General features: G+C 44.5%; 1 protein-coding gene across 2 annotated transcripts in view; it reads right to left on the bottom strand.

Moving 5' to 3' along the window:
• The window catches only part of CPXM2 (carboxypeptidase X, M14 family member 2), a 121,546-nt gene that overhangs the window by 50,240 nt on the left and 50,609 nt on the right, over window positions 1-20,697 (bottom strand). For both annotated transcript variants that reach the window (XM_079900035.1, XM_079900036.1), the window contains exon 4: window positions 19,577-19,716. In XM_079900035.1, coding sequence (XP_079756161.1) covers window positions 19,577-19,716 — 140 coding nt within the window. The remainder of the gene's footprint in view (window positions 1-19,576; window positions 19,717-20,697) is intronic.

Below are 20,697 nucleotides of genomic sequence, written 5' to 3'. Positions count from 1 at the left end.
TGAGGGCCAGAAAACCAAGTACCCAGCCAGCCAGCGTGAGCCGAATGTCCCACCGCAGCTTGAGGAGAGCTTGTGGATTAGAAAACAGAGATCACCACCATGACAATGGGGATATTTGAGAAGAGCCAAAAGAATCAGAGAAGCCTGGTCTCCCCAATCCTTCCCGATACCTTCCCTGTGCTCCCAAGCAACACTGAATGCCGTCAGAGGGCAGATCAGCATTGTCAGTATCGTCTGACAACTGCCATTTGTGAAGATTAAATGAGCTAATGTATATAATATATGCGTCGACTCTGGTACTCAAGAACAGCAGCTGGGCTTCCCTGGTGGCGCAGTGGTTGAGAGTCCGCCTGCCAATGCAGGGGACGCGGGTTCGTGCCCCGGTCCGGGAAGATCCCACATGCCGCGGAGCAGCTGGGCCCGTGAGCCATGGCCGCTGAGCCTGCGCGTCCAGAGCCTGTGCTCCGCAACGGGAGAGGCCACAGCAGTGAGAGGCCCGCGTACCGCAAAAAAAAAAAAGAACAGCAGCTGTACTAGAAATATAATACCATCCTCTTTCAAACCTCCTGATAAAAATAGTAGGACCACACAAGGAATATGTAAGCACCAAATCGGAATAGATATGTATGGATGGTGGACTGTAAGTGGTAGGCTATAAAGCCTTCTAAGCAGTCTGGAATTTTGGTTTCCGCCCAGAGGAGCCCACGTCTCTCCAGCCTGCAAAGCTCTGTATTCTGGCCAGTACAAGCATGCGTACTCACATGCGCGCATGCGCACACACACGTCTAGTAGGACCAGGGTTACCATCTGAAACAAGGGATCAGTGCTCACTCTGGAATGTCTGCTCCCAAGCACCCCTGCTTTGGGCTTTATGCTCACCGGACTCCTGTTTCGACCTCTAGACTTTGAGAGCCATGTGGGTTTCCTATGGCTGCTGTAATAAATTCCCACACATTTACTGGCTTCAAAGAACACAAATTTACTACTGTACAGTCCTGTAAAACAGAAGTCTCATTGGTCTAAGGTCAAGGTGTCAGTAGGGCTGGTTCCCTTCTGGAGGCTCTAGGGAAGGATCTGTTTCCTTGCCTGTTTCAGCCTCTAGAGCCTCCTCCACTCCTTGGATGATGGTCCCCTTTCTCCAACGTTGAACCCAGTGGTGTCGCATCTCTCTACCCAGTCTTCAGTAGTCATGGCTCCTCTGACCACAGCTGGAAAAGGTTCTCCCTTTTTAACCCATATGATTAGATTAGGTCCACCTAAATAGTCCAGAACCCTCTCTCCATTTCAAAGTCCTTGACTTAATCCCATCTGCAAAGTCTCTTTCACCATGTAAGGTAAGAGATTCATAGGTTCTGGGATCAGAATGTGGACATCATGCGGGGGGGACACCTGCCCACCACAAGGACCCCACTCAGACTCTAGTTCCACTCTTAAACTCACTCCAGCCCCTTCCTCTCCTTCCCTAGGCTTGTGGGTCCAGACATGTCCTACCACCTCAGTCCCAACAGGATAAAACAATGGTTGGTTAATTCCATTCAATGAATGGGAAGCTTAGGGCTTAGCCAAAAACCACAGCCACAGAAATCTAAGTCACCCTGCCCATCTCAACACACCAGTCTCTCAAAGTGGAACTAGAATCCAAGTCAACACTGAGGAAATTCCTTCCCATCTGACAAATCAATGTTTAACGTCATGGTTCATCTACCACAGGTGAAGTTTCCTGGTGTTTCTCAAAACATTTGGTTCCTTCTACGCGATGTTAGAAGCCATGTGCCAGAAAGAGGCACACTCTGTTTTTTACCCATCATGAGCCCAGCTGGCAAGAACAAGCAAGTCATCATATTGGCCACTGGAGACTTCTAGAAACACTTCCAATTCCAGCCCAAGACCCGATATGCTCTCCTGAGCACTCCATCAACCACGTGGGTAGACTCTCACTGCACTGTGGAACACCAACGGGCCCTGAGCAGTGCTACCAATTTGACTGGGAAGAGACCCCCAAGTCTGAACGTACAGCAACAGTTCTCAACTGGGGGTGATTTTGCCCCCCGGGGACATTTGGCAAGGTCTGAGACATTCCTGATTATTATGACCGGGGGATGGGGGTTAAGTGGGGTGCTACCATGGGGGGCACCTAATGCATAGAGGCCAGGATGCCACTAACAGCCTAAAATGCACAGGACAACTCCCAGAGCTAAGTTATCCAGCTCAAAATGCCGAAAGTGCAGAGGTTGAGAAACACCAGTCTAAACAAGTCAAAAACAAGATGGTAATTCTCCATGTGATTTGTTCAAACAATTTTGAGATAAATGCTATTGGCAATTTCTTATCAAGGAAACTGAGAAAGGGGGTTTTCAGGGGTTCATGACATTTTAAATACCAGGCTGGATGCTGGCTAATACACACTTCCTCAACATTCTCCTGTTTATTCACCTAAATAACAAGAAGGACTCAGAAACAGATACATGACCAGCCAAGCTGGTGGCTGAGTGAGTTCACAGAAGGTGGCTTAGCTGTCTGACGGACACATGCAATAAATAGCTGAACAGTGAACAGAAACTGGTTTTCTCCCTAGTGTTCTGGAAAACCCCTGAATAAGGTTACACTGGGACTCTGCTTATTAAAACTTGTCTTTATAGATGGTGCCAACCTCAGCTCACGCCGTGTTCAGCCTAGCATAGCTGCAACCCGTGTTCACTCGAGCAACACGCACGTGTCAGACCAGGAAGAGGGAGGGTGCCAGGCATTGGGTCGGAGTGAATCTCAAAGTAAATCCGGCCCTCGTCTCAGGGAACTTACGGTCTACTGAGGAAGACAGAAATTGCATAATTAATTGTACAATTACTTATTAAACTGCAACTGCGATATCGTTCAGAGGAGAAATACAGAGAGTTTATAAATGGAGGGGGGTGCTGACTTAGTCTAGGGCTGGATGGGGAAAGTGTTCCTGGAGGGTGGTGTCTGAGCTGAAATGTGAAGGATGAAAAGGAAGTAACAGGGTGAAGAGTGCTTTGCATTGTATTAAAAATTAATACAAGAGATTCAACATGCAAATAATAATAACTTCAAAAAAGTTGGCAGGAGACAATGAAGGGAGAATAAGAATAAAAAGAAGAATAAGAATTTCCCAGAACTGAAAAATATGATCCCTTATTTCAAGGTCACATCAAGTACCAGCTACATTCAAGGTGCAACATCGGGCAGTTTTTAGCACGAGGGCTATAGAAGTTACCCTAAAACTTCACTGAGGTGAAATAACTCAAAAGTTTGTAAGTATGAACATACTCAGATCTTTATACTGTAAAACTGAAGAAAAGAGGCAACAGAAAAATGTTTCCAAATTATAAGGGATAACATCTGTTTCAGGGATGATGAAATGTTATAAATTGACTGCTGTGATGATATCACAACTCTGTGACTATATTAAACATAATGAATTATACACTTTCAATGAGTGAATTGTAAGTTATGGGAATTATAGCTCAATAAAGCTGTTAAAAATTCTTAGGGAAAATTATTTCCAAACTACCCATCAAGGGTGAGGTCAACAAAAAATGCATTTTCAGGCGTACAAGGAATCCAAAATTCTACCTCCCGAGCTCCATTTCCAGAAGGCAGGTACCACGAAAATAAACAGAAAAACAGAGAAACCTGGGATCTAAGAAATACAGAATACAACTCAGGAGAGATAGGAAGAGAATTCCAATAGGCATGACAAGAGCAATGTAATAGGCTTGAAAAACCTACAAATTCAGATGCCAGCAGAGGCCAGATGGCTCCGGGAGGGATCTCTCCAGGAAGAAAATGAAAGAGTGAATTGTTCATATTATGGACACATTCAGAGGAGATTTTCAGGTCTATCAGATAGCTTCGGAATGAATTAGTGAGAAGTACCTTGAAAACCAAGGAAACCATTAAAAAGAAGTGATTATTAGCTCCAGGAAAAGCAAAAAAGTTCCACAGGAAAGGAAAGGTAATTATAGCATACCATGTGACCCAGCTACAAATCATAGCTCAACGATGATCCTGATGCAAAAATTAAACACCGATTTAGCTAAAATTGATAATATAACTCCTTCGGGAGGATGGGAGGAGACACACACACACAGAAAGAGACACAGACAAAGAGAATAAGTGTGTGGGGTGTGTGTGTGTGTGTGTGCGCGTGTGTGTGTCAGAGGTAGGTCAGAAAGAGGTTTAAATTCTTCCTTTTTATAGTAGAAAGTCAACAGATAAATAATTTAAAAGAATCAAGAGAGAGTACTAAAGCATTTCGTTCAGAAACACAGAGTTTAAGAAAAATAAAACAGAAGAAACAGCTGAAGGGTTTGCAGTAGTTACCTTGGGACACCAGGAAACAGGACCAAGGGGTATGGGGACACGGGCTACTATTTCTAATTATAAGTAGTGCTATCTGACTTTTTAAACTATACACATGATTTGTTAATTACAAAATAAACTCCCTATTCTCTCTTTCTCCTTTCTGCTTCACTCTTCTGGCATTTTCTCAATGTTTCCACCCAGTTCAGGGTCATTTTCTTCCACCGCATGCAATTCCAACGAATTGAGGTGAATTTACATCTTGGTTATAAACAGAAAGCAGGATTAAAAAGCAGAGTTTCTTTTTTCTTTTTCTTTTAAGAGTTCGCATTTTACTATGTTACTTTGGAGAGAAAGTCAGTGGAATTTTACGTGAGCAAAATTGGAAAGCATTTTGCTTTTTACTTCCCGTCGCCTGCCTTGTGTTCTAAATGTATTGCCAAGTGACTACTCTGTTGGCCACGCTAATGTTATTTTTCAGGTAGACTTTAAAGAAAAATCGGAGATCAGAAGGTTATGTAAAAAGAAGGAAAATAACAACTGCTTTGAAACTTAGCAAAGATTTTAACTTTAAAAAATGCTTAGAAATACCATGGGTTCAACATTCCCTCAATCTGGATGGGAGCTAGCGAAGAATGAAAAGTCTCCCCCCAAAAAGAGAGGCCTTGGTAGAAAATAGGAAGCACTCCACCAGGCATGAAAGATGGTATCAAGGAAGCAAAACCCACACCAGGGGAGCTGAACGTTCTCAACCTCAGCTGGAGCAGACAATTCCTGGTGTAGGATGGCATCTTGGAAATGCAAGGGAGAACTGGGCTCGAAGACTCACTGGGCCACGTACTAACCGTGCCACCTCTGGCCTTTGCAGTTCTTTGCAAGAGTAAGTGGTTAGATACTAACTGCCAAGATGCTGCAAGGAACAAAGTTAACACGTGTGACGCACTTACTACTGAAGCAGCTCAACGCGCGGCAGATATTTTCATCGTGACTGTTTCGGAAGGAAAGGTGACATCTTCCGGCGCATGACATGAGGCAGCAAAGACTCAGGTGGTCAACTGACTGCCATTCGCCTGACCTAGTGGAAGGGGAGGGGCCAATGCAGAAGAACTCGCACCCAGAGGAATCATGTCTTTGCCTGTTTGAAAGCCTACTTTGCTCCCAAATCAAAACTACGAAACACGGTTTGGAAATTTCTGCTGAGATGGTTGGACACCTACCAGCTACCCCAGGAGGACTAGAAGCTTCTGGGTAGAGGATGACGATGGAAAAACTTCAATTTCCGGACCTATGCTGTGCCTTAACCACAAGTGAGAAGGGATTTCATAATGTGGAGAATCCACTGGCTAGACTTCATGGAGGCGTCTCACACCATGTGTTCTACACAGATATTCAATGTGTATAGATACATAAAGGAAAGAATCAATCTGAAAAAAAGAAATTAATGAACTCAAAAACAGAAACATAGCGGAACTAATAAAGAATGCCAAGGAATGCTTGCTCTTTAAAAAAAGAGGGAAAGAAATGATAGACAAACCACTGGGTAACATAATGAAGAGAAAGAGGAAATTCACAAATACTTAAAAATAATAAGGGGGAAATAATCACCAATCAGAAGAAATTAACAGAATCTGTAAGACAATTTTGTTGAATCAAATACAAATATTTTTGAAAACACAAATTTTCTAGGACAATAGAATTTATCAAAACCGATGGAAGAGACAGAAAATCTAAACAGCCTGAGTACCACAGCAGAAAGCAGGCCAGTCATCAAAGAGCTCCCTACCATGTGTTTGTTGGCCATATATACACAACTATATATAAAATAGATAACTAATAAGAACCTACTGTATAGCACAGGGAACTCTACTCAGTGCTCCGTAGTGACCTAAATGGGAAGGAAATCTAAAAAAGAGAGGATATATGTATACATACAACTGATTCACTTTGCTGTACAGAAGAAACTAACACTACATTGTAAAGCAACTGTACTCCAATAAAAATTAATTTTTAAAAAAAAGAGCTCCCCTGAAACCACATGCCTGTATGTATTCAAAGCATAGAAAATTTTATACCAAAAAGCAACAAAGATTGCTCACAGAAAGGAAACTTTAGCCTAATGTCACATCTGAATATTGCTGCAAAAATCCTAAACAAAATATTAGCGAACAATACCATCCATAATTGCTCAAAAGAGATGAAATTCTTAAGTATAAATCTAACAAAACCTGTATGCTAAAAATTATAAAACACTGATAAAAGAGACTGAAGAAGATCTAACTAAATGGGAAAACGTGTTTGTGGATTGGAAGACTTGACACGGTAAAGTTGTCAATTCTCGCCAAGTTGATACACAGTTTAATACGATTCTTATTAAATCTCAGTAAGACTCTGTCACAGATATAAACAAGGTGATTCTAAAATTAATACAGAAAGGCAAAGGAACTAGAATAGTTAAGACAATTTTGAAAAAGAATAATATGGGAGAAATCCATTTACCCAGTTTCAAGACAGTGTATAGCTATAGTAATCAAGACTGTATGGGATTGGCAGGGGGACAGACACATATATCTGTGGAAGAGAACGGAGAACCCAGAAGTAAATCCATGCAAATCTGATCAACCTGTATTTAGCAAAGGTGCAAAACCAGTTCCATGGTGGAAGGACAGTCTTTTCAACAAATGGTACCAAAACAATTACTATAGATCTATAGGCAGTTACAAGATATATCATTCAACCTCACTAAACCTAACACTTTATATAAAAATTAACTCAAAATGGATCATAGATCTAAAACATAAAACTATAAAACTTTAGAAGTTAATAACGGAGAAAATCTTTGGCATCTAGAGCTTAGTAAAGTGTTCTTAGAAATGACACCAAAAGCACAATCCATGAAGGAAAAAAATCAATAAACGGGACGTGATTGAAACCACAAACTTCTTCTCTGAGAAGCCAGTGTGAAAGCCAATATTAAGAGGATAACAGATGAGCTATAGACTGGGAGAAAATATTTGCAAACCACATATCTGACAAAAGGCATATCTAGAACTGATAAAGAACTCTCAACACTCAAAAGTAAAAACACAAACAAGGCAATTAGAACATAGACAAAAGACACAAAGAGACATTTCACTAAAGAAGACATACAGGGGACTTCCCTGGTGGCGCAGTGGTTAAAAATCCGCCTGCCAATGCGGGGACATGGGTTCAAGCCCTGGTCTGGGAAGATCCCACATGCCGCGGAGCAACTAAGCCCGTGCGCCACAACTACTGAGCCTGCGCTCTGGATCCCCGCGTGCTGCAACTACTGAGCCCGTGTGCCACAACTACTGAAGCCCACGTGCCTAGAGCCCATGCTCCGCAGCAAGAGAAGCCATTGCAATGAGAAGCCCACGCAGTGCAACGAAGAGTAGCCCCCGCTCACCGCAACTAGAGGAAGCCCGCGTGCAGCAACGAAGACCCAAGGCAGCCATAAATAAATAAATTTATAAAAAATAAAAATAAAAAAAAAGAAGACATACAGGTGGCAAATAGGTACATGAAAAGATGTTCAGCATCATCAGCTATTAGACAAATACGAATAAAGACCACGATGAGACATCACTACACACCTATTAGAACAGCTAAAATAAAAAATAATGACAAGACCAAATACTAGAAAGGATGCAGAGCAACTGGATCACATGCATTGCTTGTGGGAATGTAAAATAACACAGCCACTCTGGAAAACCCTTTCTTACAAAACTAAGCATGCAATTAACACAGAAAATTACTGAGGAAAAAAACCCCCATTGTTTTAAAAACAAAAAACAGTACAAAAAGTTAAAAGGGATAGCTGAACAAATGGAAAAGCCAACGCCACGTTCTTATATAGAGGAAGACACTCTGATCTTAGGGACGCCAGTCCTCCTGCAATTTAATAAGGCATTCCCCTCTAACATATCACCCGAAATTCTTTTGGGGGCTAATTTGGACTTCTTGAAAAATTCATATGAAAAAAGAATATGGCAAGAATAGCCAGGAATATTCTGAAAAGATTAATAATAAGGAGGAAGAACTAGATCTAAGAAATAGTAAAACAGTACAGTACATGCTGTAATAACTATACAGCAGTTTGGTACTGGCATAGAAAGACAGCAGTGAGACGGAATGAAAAGTCCGGAAGTAAACTCCATAGAAGACAGGAATTTAGAGTATCTCGTTAGGGTCACTTTAGTTGGTGTCTTAGTCCCTAAATTAGGCTCTGCTGTAACAAAACACCACAAACTAGGTAGTAATAAACAACAGAAATTTATTTCTCACAGTTCTAGAAGCTGGAAGTCCAAGATCAGGGTGCCAGCATGGTCGGATGAGGGCCCTCTTCTGGGTCACAGACTTTTTGTTGTGTCCTCACATGGTGGGAGGGGCTAGGGAGCATTGTGGGGTCTCTCATAAGAGCACTAATCCCAACCATGAGGGTTCCACCCTCATGACCTAGTCATCTCCCAAATGCTCCACCTATAAATACCATCACATCAGGCATTAGAATTTAACATGTAAATTTTGGGAGGACACAAACATTCAGACCACAGCAGTTGGAGATAATACGGAAAATAAATAACGTTGGGACATCCTAATGGCCATTTGAGGGTAAAAAGAGTCTGATCTATTACATATACCCTACATCAAAATACATTCCATATGGTTTAAAATGTCAATGTAAAATTTGAAATCATAAAAATACTAGAAGAAAATATGGGGAAAATTACTTACACCTTCAGAAGGGACAAGGTCTTCTAAGCATGATATAAACCTTAGGAGACTGATTAGGGTAACCATATAAAAATTCAAAATTTTTGTACATCAAAAGGTCCTCTAAGTAAAGTGATAAGAAAGAGAATAATTGGGAAAAGCATGAGTAGCTCAAACCACAGTCAAAGAACTAATTTCGACTGGATGTACAGTAAGATCTGACAGTGCCCACTGGGGGTCTATCACACTGGAGTTTCATGGCAATGAGTCTTGCTAGTCAGATTCTTCTCGCCCTCCACCTCGCAAGAGATAGAATCTCCTCAAATCCTCAAAAACAACCACCATCAGCCTCAGCACATATCATCTGATGCAGCAAACGAGCATTCATTCATCAGCTAAAAGGTCGCTAATAACCACAACCTCTGTTGAATAGCATTGGGTGTCGTCCACTTTCTCATGCAAGTTGGGAAAGCACTATTAAATCCCTTTTCAGTCAGCGAAACGGGAGTCCAACAATCTCTCCTAGTTTTTATGCCAATTTTCTGTTGGAAGCTGGCAGCTTTTTCTTCCTGTCCCTCACCTCCTTGACAGAGCCCAGCAGCCTCAGATCCTGGCTGTGGCTGAGTGATAACTCTGGGCAAGACCACTACTCCGCAGAGTCTAACTTTTGTGGCTTCTAGAAACATTTTGGGGAAAAAAGGTTTATCTTTGCCCTACAATAAGCATGGCCATGCCTGACACTCAAGAACGTTAAGTGATACTGACTCTGGTTCTCTCCCTCTCTCCCACCTCTGTCTGCCGGAACCACAATCACACAGTTAAATGGTTCTGCCACATTCTCAGTGCAGACAAATCTTAGACACTGAAAAACCAACCCACCAATTTATTGGATTTTTCACTTTGGACTAGTTACCATGGCTATCTGAGAATTCAGACCATAGGAGGGAATGTTATAAACTTAGAAATATTGTCTATTTTCCATTACCTCCAGTACAAATTGTCTACCAGGGAAGGAGGGGGGAAATGCCACTTTGGGGGCCAAGTCCAATAAATCTGGGTGAAGGGGGAGGCAGTTTCTAGTTAAGAAGCCCCACTGCAGAGAACTAAAAGAAAAAAAAAAAAAGTATTTAACGTCCTCCAAATCTAAAAGAGACGCTTGAAAGAGCAGGAAGAAAGGAACCAAAGAAATGGCTCACGGGAATCCTAAGGAATGCAGAGGAGAGAACTGGCCCTGCTTCTGTTCAGTTATATTGTGCGTGGAGCATGACGGTCCAAAGCTGGGTATCTCCACCGGGGGCTTGCACCAGAGAGGGGAGGAGGGCAGCCAAGGCATGTGAGGGCTTTCGTGGGCTGTGGGTACTTTTGCCTCTATTAGCTTTCTGTAGCTGCTGTAAAATTACTGCAAACTGAGTGGTTTAAACAGCACAGATTTATTAGCTTACGATTCTGGAGGTCAGAAGTCCTGAAATCAAGGTGTCAGCAGGGCTGTGTTTCTTCTGGAAACCCTAGGGGAGAATCTGTTTCCCTGCCTTTCCCAGCTTCCGGAGGCGCCCAGATTCCCGGCTCATGGCCCCTTTCTCCATCTTCAAAGCCAGCAACAGCGGGGTTCTTCTCACACTGCCAGCTCTCTGGTTCTCTCTTCTCCTCCCTCCTTCACTTTTAAGGACCCTTGTGAATACATCGGGCCCACCTGGATAATCCAGGGTCATCTTTCTGTTTGAAGATCAGCTCATTAGCAACTTTAATTCCATCTGCAATCTTGAGTCCCCTTTGCTACAAAACCTAACATATTCACGGGTCCTTGGGACTAGGACCTCAACATGGAGGAAGAAGAGGCCCCTTCTTCCATTAAAAAAAATTGTTTTTAATCATATTTTATGACTGCATTGGTATAAAGATGAATATATTAACGTTATATATTTTCCTCGACCTAAAAGTTCATTTACTTTCTCCAGATTATAAAAGAAGTTCGACACTTTCCTGGGCCCCTAAAGGTTATAAGGCCCCAGGCATCGTGCCTGCTGTGTCTGACAGGTAGGTCAGCCCAGGGGCAGCCATGCAATGTCCCTGAGAAAGTGCTCAGATGAAGTACAAACGAGCCCACTCACGGGGCTTGAGGCCTGGTGAAAACCGAGAGTGGTAGTGGGAGAACAGGGAGCAGAAAGGACAAGCATTTTCACAGGCTCTCCAAGCCTCAGTTTCCTCATCCACACAATGGGGACAACAAAGGGACCTTCCAGGCAGAGTCACTGAGACACCCCATGAGGTAACACAGAACCTCAGCAGCTCGAGTCTAGGCATTTTATTTAAAGGAATTTCCTGCTGACCAGAAGTATCCAACAAAATACAGATGTGTCACAGGAAGATTTGCACAAAATGTCAGGCTCTACTTCTCCGCCGCAAGGTGACTGATTCAGTTCTGAAGTCTTTCCTGGCGGGCGACTGGGGGCTCTGGAGGTTCAACTCTGGATGGCTGGGGGCTTGGGGGCTCGGAGACGGGAGGGGTGAGGTGAAGCCACTTCGTAAGTAACTGCAGCCACAGTTCATTGAGCATCTTCTGGGTCCAGAAGGTGTCAGCGTTTTCCATCTGCGTCTCACTGAACGCTCAACACAAGCTCTTCTCCCAAACCAGGAAACCGAGGCTTGGAAGAGTGAGGAGAACACCCGGACCACCCACCTACGCAGGCCTCCAGTTAACATCTCTTAACATCTCTAAGACCACGCATGGGGAGCTAGGGCCGTTGGGGAGAGACCGTGGTCTGAGCGCTCCAAGGGCGTTGGCTGGAGAGAGGAGACAGGGATGGGGGAGGGGGGAGTTAACACGTGAGCAGTGCCCTCCACCAAAGAAGGGAAGGATCTTAAGAAAACAGCAGGAATGACAGACACTTGCAGGGTCCTCACCACGTGCCAAGGACTCTCTTAACTGCCTGATGTGTATTAACTCATTTAATCCCCACAGCAATCCAGGCACTATTATCATCTCCATCTTATAGATGAAGGAACAGAGGCACAGAACAGCTCAGAAACACACCCAAGGCCTGGAATCCCAGCCTCACTCTGGAATCTGAACTCTGATCCGCTCGGCTATACCAGGTGAGGACCTGGACATCTGAACAGGAGGGACACCAAAGGAATACGAGAGCTGCGTCCCCACGGGATGTGGCTTCTTTTCTCCCAGTGGTTATGCACTAAAGAGCCCCCTATGGTGGGCAGACACTGGGATGGGGGTGGGGGCCGTGCAGCCTCAGGAGAGGACAGTATCAGGACACGATCTGAGCGTTCTGAATGATGGAGTAGGGGCTGGGGATGGCAATCATGGAGACCTTCCCCGTGCAGTGCACTGATCTAACACTGAGGATTCAGTGGCAAACCAGAGCCAGGCCCCGTCTGCTCCCTGGGGGCGACACCAGTGCAAGTACAAGCAAATAACCAGGGAATCAAACGGGGCCAGGTGAGGACACAGAGCTACAGAGAGTGGGCTTCAGAAGGCTGGTCAGAGAACGCCTCTGAATGCAGGGAGGGTTGCGCCTTCAGGCAGAGGAAATGGCAGATGCAAAGGCCCTGAGGCAGGAACATGCTTGCTTATCTGCAGAACAAAGAGAAGGCTCCTGGGCTAGGACTGAACGAGCAAAGGGAAGCAGGTCAAACTGGCAGTGGCAGCCAGTCCACACAGGCCCTGTGGGTGCAGGCGTGGGAGCATTATGTGAGCCAAGCTGGAGACGGAACAGAAGAGAAGAAGGGTGAGTGCACCCAACAACCTTCCGGAGGGTGTCCTGGGGAGTCAGAGCCAGGGGACAAGGACCCTGGAATAAAGGCGGGTGGAAGCTTTATCTCCACGAAGGAGTTCTAGCGTTGCTTCCTTTCCAGAGATTTTACCTTCTGAGAACTTATTCCTTAGTCACTGGCGCCCAAAAAACCAAGTATGGGCCATACTGCCACGAGGGAGAGCTTTATTCAATTTCAAGTAACTATGCCTGCATTGTGGACACATAACACAAGGTGAAGAAATGACTGTGTGCCTGGCCTTCTACTTGAACTTGGAGATATTTTCATTGAAACCCCTCCATTTTAGCCAAACTCAGCAGTTCAAAAACTGACAGTTTTCAAAGAGATCAGAAAGGAGTTTGGAAACTTCTGTCTCCCCCGCCCTCCACAGGTGCCAAACATTTCATTTTGCCAATAACAGGGGGACGCAGCAGGACACGTGCTGAAAACACACGCACACTCTCTCCTGAGAAGATGGGTAGGTGATTTATGAAGCACCAGCAGCCTCCCTTTGAGCCCTGCTCCCAGGGGCTGCCGGCTGTCCTCCACACTCCTGGCCCAGCCTGGCGCCCCTTTCCTCTGCGCCCTGGCACGCTGCTGCGGGGTTGGGGCCCAGACTGCCAAGGTTCAGTCTCCAGGGAGTGGAAAACCAGATGGAGTTGACGAGAAAGGGATGGACCGGGTGGATACTTCTCACTGTGGAAACCAGAGGTCCAGCCACTGGGCGGAGCCCCAGGCCAGGAAGGTATTGGGGAGGTTCCACCTCCATCCCTGTCTCTGGACCAACATCCTCAGCGCTTCTGATTTGCCTCTGCCTCTTCATTTTCCTTCTCACACAGACCCCACCATCTCTTCAGCTGTCTCCCGATCCCCCCTCCTGAGCTAGGGTCCAGCGCGTCTTGGAGGTTCTCCCTACAGGGACAGCACTGAGCAGCGAAGCCTGCAACCCCAAGATGCCCAGACACCTGCTCCTCTCCGGCCCTGACATCCAGTCATCACCTGGACGGCCCCCGTGCAGCCCCCAGGTGGCCAGTGTCCTCCCCTTGCAAGTTTCTACCTTTTCTGAAGCTTCCTCTTCCTCAGGGGCTCTGTGAACTTGACCTTAGCTTCTAGGGAATCAGCTCTCTAGCTTTGACTCCTTCCTGACCAGCCCTGGATCTCAACCTCACAACCCTTCACCCTTAACACGCCGTGTCCTACCAGGTCCCGCAATGCCCTTGTCCCTGGACCTCCTCCAGCTGCGCCGCCACCAACTCTCCACCGCCCCCCACAGGGGAGAAAGTGCCAACGGTGGCAAGTGGGACCTTTAGGATTTTATTCCATGAGCTCGGGGGCCCAGCCCAGTCCTTTCTACAAAGGGACAGGGAATCTCCCTGGCCTTCTTAAGTTTCCAACCCCTAAACCTGCCTCACTCACCGTCTGCAGAGGACCTGCCTCCTACGCCACCAAGAATAGAAAACCCTCTGGCGTGAAGGCTCTGAATCCATCTCAGCACTTGCGCCCTGACTCTTCTATTTCGGGACCAGGAGACCCTCCTCCTTCCAGGTGAACCCCCGCACCCGTGTCAGCGCCACCCATGCCCCTTAGGGGCCTGCCGCATCGGCCACCTGCCCCTCCTGTGAATACAGCTGTCTCCAGGAAACAGAGCAGCACACAGGCCTTTCCTCGACCTTGTCTTCGTCTGCTTTGGGTACCCCACCTCCTCCTTTGCTTCACCGTCAGAATTCTCAAAGGGGAAGCCCACATGAAGAATCTCGGCTAAGACTCTGCACCGACAAACAGAAGGCAAGCTTTTTCAGGCTGGGACTGTCCTTTCCACCATCTTTGTGTCCTCAGCCATGAGGCTGGCTCACAGCACACGCCATTCATCTTGCTCTAATTAGCCAAACTGCTTCTAAAAACTTCAGCCCGCCAGGCAAACCTTCCCCAGCCCGCACCTTACAAACCCATCAAACTGCTGTTTCTCCCTAAGGACACATGTACAGACTCTCAAGAGAGGATGAGAACTGTCTTGTTTACTAAATAAAGTTTAAAACATTTGGTTATTTTAAATTGCCTGTATTTTGCCCAAGTTATTAGAAGCATCTATCCACTTCAGACAGAATAATTAACTTTTCAATCATCACATTGGTTATAACTGCAACACTCATAGATCTAATATACTTCCTGAAATCAGGAAAACAAAAGATTGGCTTTTACTAGTATATTAACATTTCTCTAAATTGCAATGTAGTGGGGAAGGATTGTTTATATTGGTGAAAAATATAGATTATTCAATATCATGAAAATAATTATATTTTATTACTTTCAAATAGTATGAATTATTTGAAAATTATTACAATGAGAATCATAAAGTTTTTCATCAACTTGGTTAGGAACTCATCCCGGACCATGGCTAAGCGTCGCGACCTGCCGTATCACCTTTCACAGGTCTGATAACAGACCTCCTACCCCCATCCCACGACGTGTACGGTGCCGATTCTAGCTGACCTGTCAACATACTGGACTCTTCCAGACTGAGCGCTCCCTGCAGGCAGGCCAGTTCTTATACAGAGTGCTTACTCAGAGTGCTCAATAAACAGATGGGAACAAATAAGATGATGGCTGTTCATTTTAAAATACCAACCACAGAAGTTTTATAAATGAAATATTTTCATAGTGTTCTGAAATATATATTGTAACTCCAAAGTGCTCCTGTCTTCTAACAACCAGATAGATGCTACTTAGAAACAGCAACATCCATTTGGCCAACCCCCAAGAGCCATCCCCCCATTTCCCCTCCATTTCTAAAACATCACCAAACAAAGTGCAGCACTCTGAGATTATGGTATGTCTGCCCATTTAACTAGAAAAAATGAAACTCTAATTCCAACTCTGCCATCGCTTGTCTTTTGTCTTCGGTCGAATTCTACATCTGCCTGTTACCCTGCAGGATTCAAGAAGAAGCAATCCGCGCTTGGAGTGCTGGCAGGATTGTAACTTGCAGAGAGGCACCCTCAAGCTGTTTAGTTTGCTTGTTACACAGTGATACTTTCATAATGCATCCTCCAGGGGTGGTCCTGTGAGGGGTCAAGGGGAGGCCAGGCAGGCAATGCTCTCCCCACCACCATATTCATAGGAAGCAGCCTCATCTGTCTGTATTTTCTAAATGTTTCCAGGAAAGACTCTATATGAAGGAAGGTCTGTGGCTAAAAATAAAGCTTGAAACCCACTGTTCGCTCTAGGTGCAGAGGGAAGCAAGTCCCATTTATTGAGCTCTTATTACGTGCTGGGTAATTTTAAAACATCATAACATAATTCCATTTAACTTTCACCACATCTTTATGAGTTAGACAGTAGTTAACCCATTTTACAGAAGAGCATACTGAGGTTCAAAGAGAAATCTCGTAACCAGCAAGAGTCAGCCATGACATTATTCCAAAGCCACATTGTTTTATGTTGCCTCCACCTCTAAACATCCTTATCGCGTCTCAGTCTACTCTTTCCACGTCCCCTCCCCCTCCCCCTTACAGTTTAAGCCTGCTTTCAGTCATTTACGCTCACAACTAATTAACTCATTACCATTTGGTGTGAATGACTCTTTGCCAATCTGCTACTTCCGTACAATATTCATTCATTAAAGAATCACTGATTGAGCATCTATTAGATGTCTGGTACTGGGCCAGGTCCCAGAGACACAGACTATCAAGGCATTGCCTCTATCAAGTTCTCACAGACTAGCGGGGAGAAATATGGAAACCAATGAATAGGAATATTAAAAGTGGTACCGTAGATGGCTGTACTGGGAACAGCACGAGGATAGAGGCCCTGGAGAGGGAAAGAAGGACAGCTACTGTCTTCCTTACTATTGATATTTGGTGATTTCTGTGGTTGGCAAGCTTTCTGGTCACAGTACCTCCAGCGCCTCTGGGGCAAGGGGCTCAGACACCAAAATGTACCCGAGACTGTTTCCTCCTCACTCCTTAGTACAGAGTCCGATTCCAGGAGGTAAGATCAACTGAAACTCATCAGATTTCATTTCATTGTCCCTGACCTGAAATACATTTATACATGAAAAAAACTGACTCTTAAAAGCAATTCTATCCCTTGCCTCCCTCTTAGATGTTCCTGTCCCGGGCTTAGTCAAAGAAAGATATTGTTCTACTGCAATTTCTTATTCACCCCAAACCCTCTTGTGTTTCCAGCTGAAACAGAATGTAAACAGTACTCCTACCCTGCTCTTTCTTTCTAATCCAGTAATAACCCAACTACTGCTTCTCTAATGATACTGAGTAGACAGGTTAATATACAAGCATTAAGGTAAAATCCCTGCTCTCATCCTTACTGATGACCTCAGATCAGTCTTTCTTTCCAAGTTTCTATTCTTCTTGAGCAATTCAACTTTGTTTCTTCTAAAATTCTTGCCTTTCAGAATCTACACAGTGAAAACAATTGTTATGGTAATAAGCCGCTGATTACAGCAAGACACACCACAGAGCAAAAATCAGCTATATGTGAACACACACATAAGTGCTACTGAAAAGTAAAGTGAATAAAATGTGAGTAGCACAAATACATAACCAAATGTTGTCAAAATGTACAAATTATCCCCGCTCTGGAAATTCATTTGAAGGAAGTAATTCAAAGGAAGAAAAAAGTATATAAACGCTTTCCTGTAAAGTATGTGATAGCAGAAAATTGAGACGGTGATAGAGGCATGGCTGAGTAAATTACAGGCTATTAAAAATGATCATTATGAACTCTGAGTAACAGCATGAAAATGTTATGGATATGTTTTTAAATTAAAAATGACAATTGCATATGTAATATGATTACAAATCTGTAGAAAAATTATGTTTGCTTAAGGACAGTGGAATCACGGGTAATGTTTTTAAATGTTGTTGGAGGTTACAGTATTGTCTTTACGATAAAAAAAAGGTTCAGAGGAAAACATGATGAGTCAGCCTGACAACTGTCATTTTGTAAGAAAGTCCCCATTACGGCGACAATGACGGGCAGTTAAATGTGAGCACTGATGCCACGTTCCCTCCTCTTATCCCGGTTTTACTTATTTATTTGTTTGTTATTTTTTTGGGTTTTTTTGCGGTACGCGGGCCTCTCACTGCTGTGGCCTCTCCCGTTGCGGAGCACAGGCTCCGGACGCGCAGGCTCAGCGGCCATGGCTCACGGGCCCAGCCGCTCCGCGGCATGTGGGATCTTCCCGGACCGGGGCACGAACCCGTGTCCCCTGCATCGGCAGGCGGACTCTCAACCACTGCGCCACCAGGGAAGCCCTGGTTTACTTATTAACGTTGATCTTTCCAGGCATTAAAATGAATCTAATCAACAAAGACAGACTTCACATGGTTGCCAACTGGTAATCAGTAAAAACTGAAAGGGACCCAGACATGGGATTTGAGTGTGCAGTATAGTCAGGGCAGGGGGAGGGGTGGCAGGACAGGAGGGCTCTTTGCTAACTAGGTCCACAGTCAGTTCCCTAATGTCTAAATATAAGGCATTTGTGCTCTTGGCTTCTCAGTGTAGACAGATGTTAGAGGAATTGAAAATTTCTTGTTTAAATTAAGAAAGCACCCAAGGTCCTGCAGCCCCCCCTAAGTCTTGCCTAACGCCCAGTCTCTGCATGTTTGCCGTCTACACAGCTTAAGCCACAGGACAACCCCACAGATATAGTCCTGCCTCTGTCTCCACCACCATCCCTGGGCTGAAGTGGAAAGGTTTTGTTTTGTTTACATATATATTTTTTGTTTATTGTAGTAAAATGCACATAACATAAAATTAACCATTTGGAAGTGTGCAATTCTGAGGCATCAAGTACATTCACACTGTTGTACAACCATCGCCACCAGCCATCTCCAGAAATTTTCATCGTCCCCAACTCGACTCCAGGCCCATTAAACGATAACACCCTATCCCCCTCCGCCAGACCCCGGCAGCTACCGTTCATCCTCCTTTCTGTCCCTATGACTTTAACTGTTCTAGGAACCTCATGGAAGTGGAATCATACAGTGTTTGTCCTTCTGTGTGTGGCTTATTGCACTGAGCATATAGTCCTCAAAGTTCATGCATGTCGTAGTGTGTGTCAGAATTTCCTTTCTTTTTAAGGCTGAATAATATTCCGTTGTATACACGTACCATGAGATGAGTTTTAAGGAGCTACAGCCCACCTCTCTTGGGACTACTATTATTACTGACCCAGCCCTGATCCCAAGCTCAATTCTGAACAATGGGCTCTTCCATCTCATTGTCGGGCCCCAGACGGACTCCTCCTTCAATTCTACTACTCCTCCAGTGGTTCTTTATTTGGGAACCTGCTTAGAGTTCATCTTTCTTCTCAGAATCTGGAAGATTCATCCCTTCTACCCCAGGACAGTGGCTGGAGACCATTACATGTCACTCACTGCTTGTGCAGAGTTCCTACATTACGCTGTGTTCAGCCCACCAGTCAGGGCACCAGTAGCTCGCCCCAGATCCAAGATGGCAGCTACCTGCCTACCCTGCCTGAGTTTGACAACACCTCTGTCTCCTCAGCCTAACCCATGGATCCTTCTCTCTGCTCCGGTATCAGGGAAGGTGTTGATCCAACAGATGCACCTTCCCAGCATGTCTACAGCAAGGCCAGCCTCCTGTCCTCACTGCAACTTTCTTCCTTTCTATTGCCTATCCCCAGATACCTCTCTGCCACTTCCCTGACCCTGTCTAAACTCTAGAACTTTAGACTCAAGGCACAGAGTCTAGGAAGCACGGGTCCAGCCACACTTACAGCCAGAGCGAGTTCCTCCCTTGAGTGATGACACCAGTGAACTTGGTCAGACGTCTGGCATCCACTTCAATCCACTGATGGAGGTCGTTCCTTCCCGCGCACCACGCCCCGTCGTAAAAATCATTTTCATTAATACCTGCCTGAAAAGAAAGAGAGGGGTGCTCTTCACTACTACATATAAAATAGATAACTAATAAGTACCTACTGTATAGCACAGGAGACTATGCTCAATATCTTGTAATAATCTACAAGGGAAAAGAATCTGAAGAAGAATATACATATATACATGTATACGTGTGTGTGTGTGTGTGTGTGTGTGTGTGTGTGTATCTGAATAGCTTTGCTGTACACCTGAAACTAACACAACACTGTAAATCAACTATACGTCAATTAAAAAAGAAAAAAAAAAGAGAGGGGTGTTCTTCAAAAAGACCCAGAATAGAAGAAAATTAAGACAAAATTTTTTATGAGATTTTGAGGAAGGGGGTTGGGAGGAATAGAAGAGAATGAGGAATTGGAAAAAAAAAAATAGTCATTGTGCCCTGAACTCCTTATTCTAAATCATAAAAAGGAGTTGCTTATTATTAACAAGCTGGAAATATTTCAATATGATAAGTCCTCCTGTTGCCCAGTGTAAAAGATGAAATTTAATGAGTTCTATTACTCATTCGTCCAACAGACACAGACCGTCTCCTACATACCAGCCTACACATGCCAGGTGCTGGGGGTACAAAGGTGAATCATCCCCTCCTAGAATCTCAGGATCCAGGCAGGAAGAAAGACATGAAAATAGATGAATTAGAACATAATAGGGAATGTGTTATTTCAGGAATAGGAGCAAACTGCTATGGGAACACTCAAGCCTAGCACAGCTAACCTGGTCTGGGGGAGACCACGGACAGGAAGCCCCAAGTCAGAGATGATATTTGAACTTGGAGTTGAAGGTTAAGTTTATCTAGTGAAAATTTATTTATTAGCATTTAAGTCATTTGATGTGTCTGAGTGTCAGCTACTACTACTACCAAAGATTCCCTTGATCTGAATTTACAAGGTACGTGACGTTTCTGTTCTGGAATTTTCCCTGTATTATTACCATGTGAAGAGACAATGCCCTGACCTAA

Source organism: Stenella coeruleoalba (genome assembly GCF_951394435.1).
Source record: "Stenella coeruleoalba genome assembly, chromosome: 16".
Lineage (NCBI taxonomy): Eukaryota > Metazoa > Chordata > Mammalia > Artiodactyla > Delphinidae > Stenella > Stenella coeruleoalba.
Note: the sequence above shows the minus strand (reverse complement) of the source record. Positions and strands in the feature narration are given on the sequence as shown.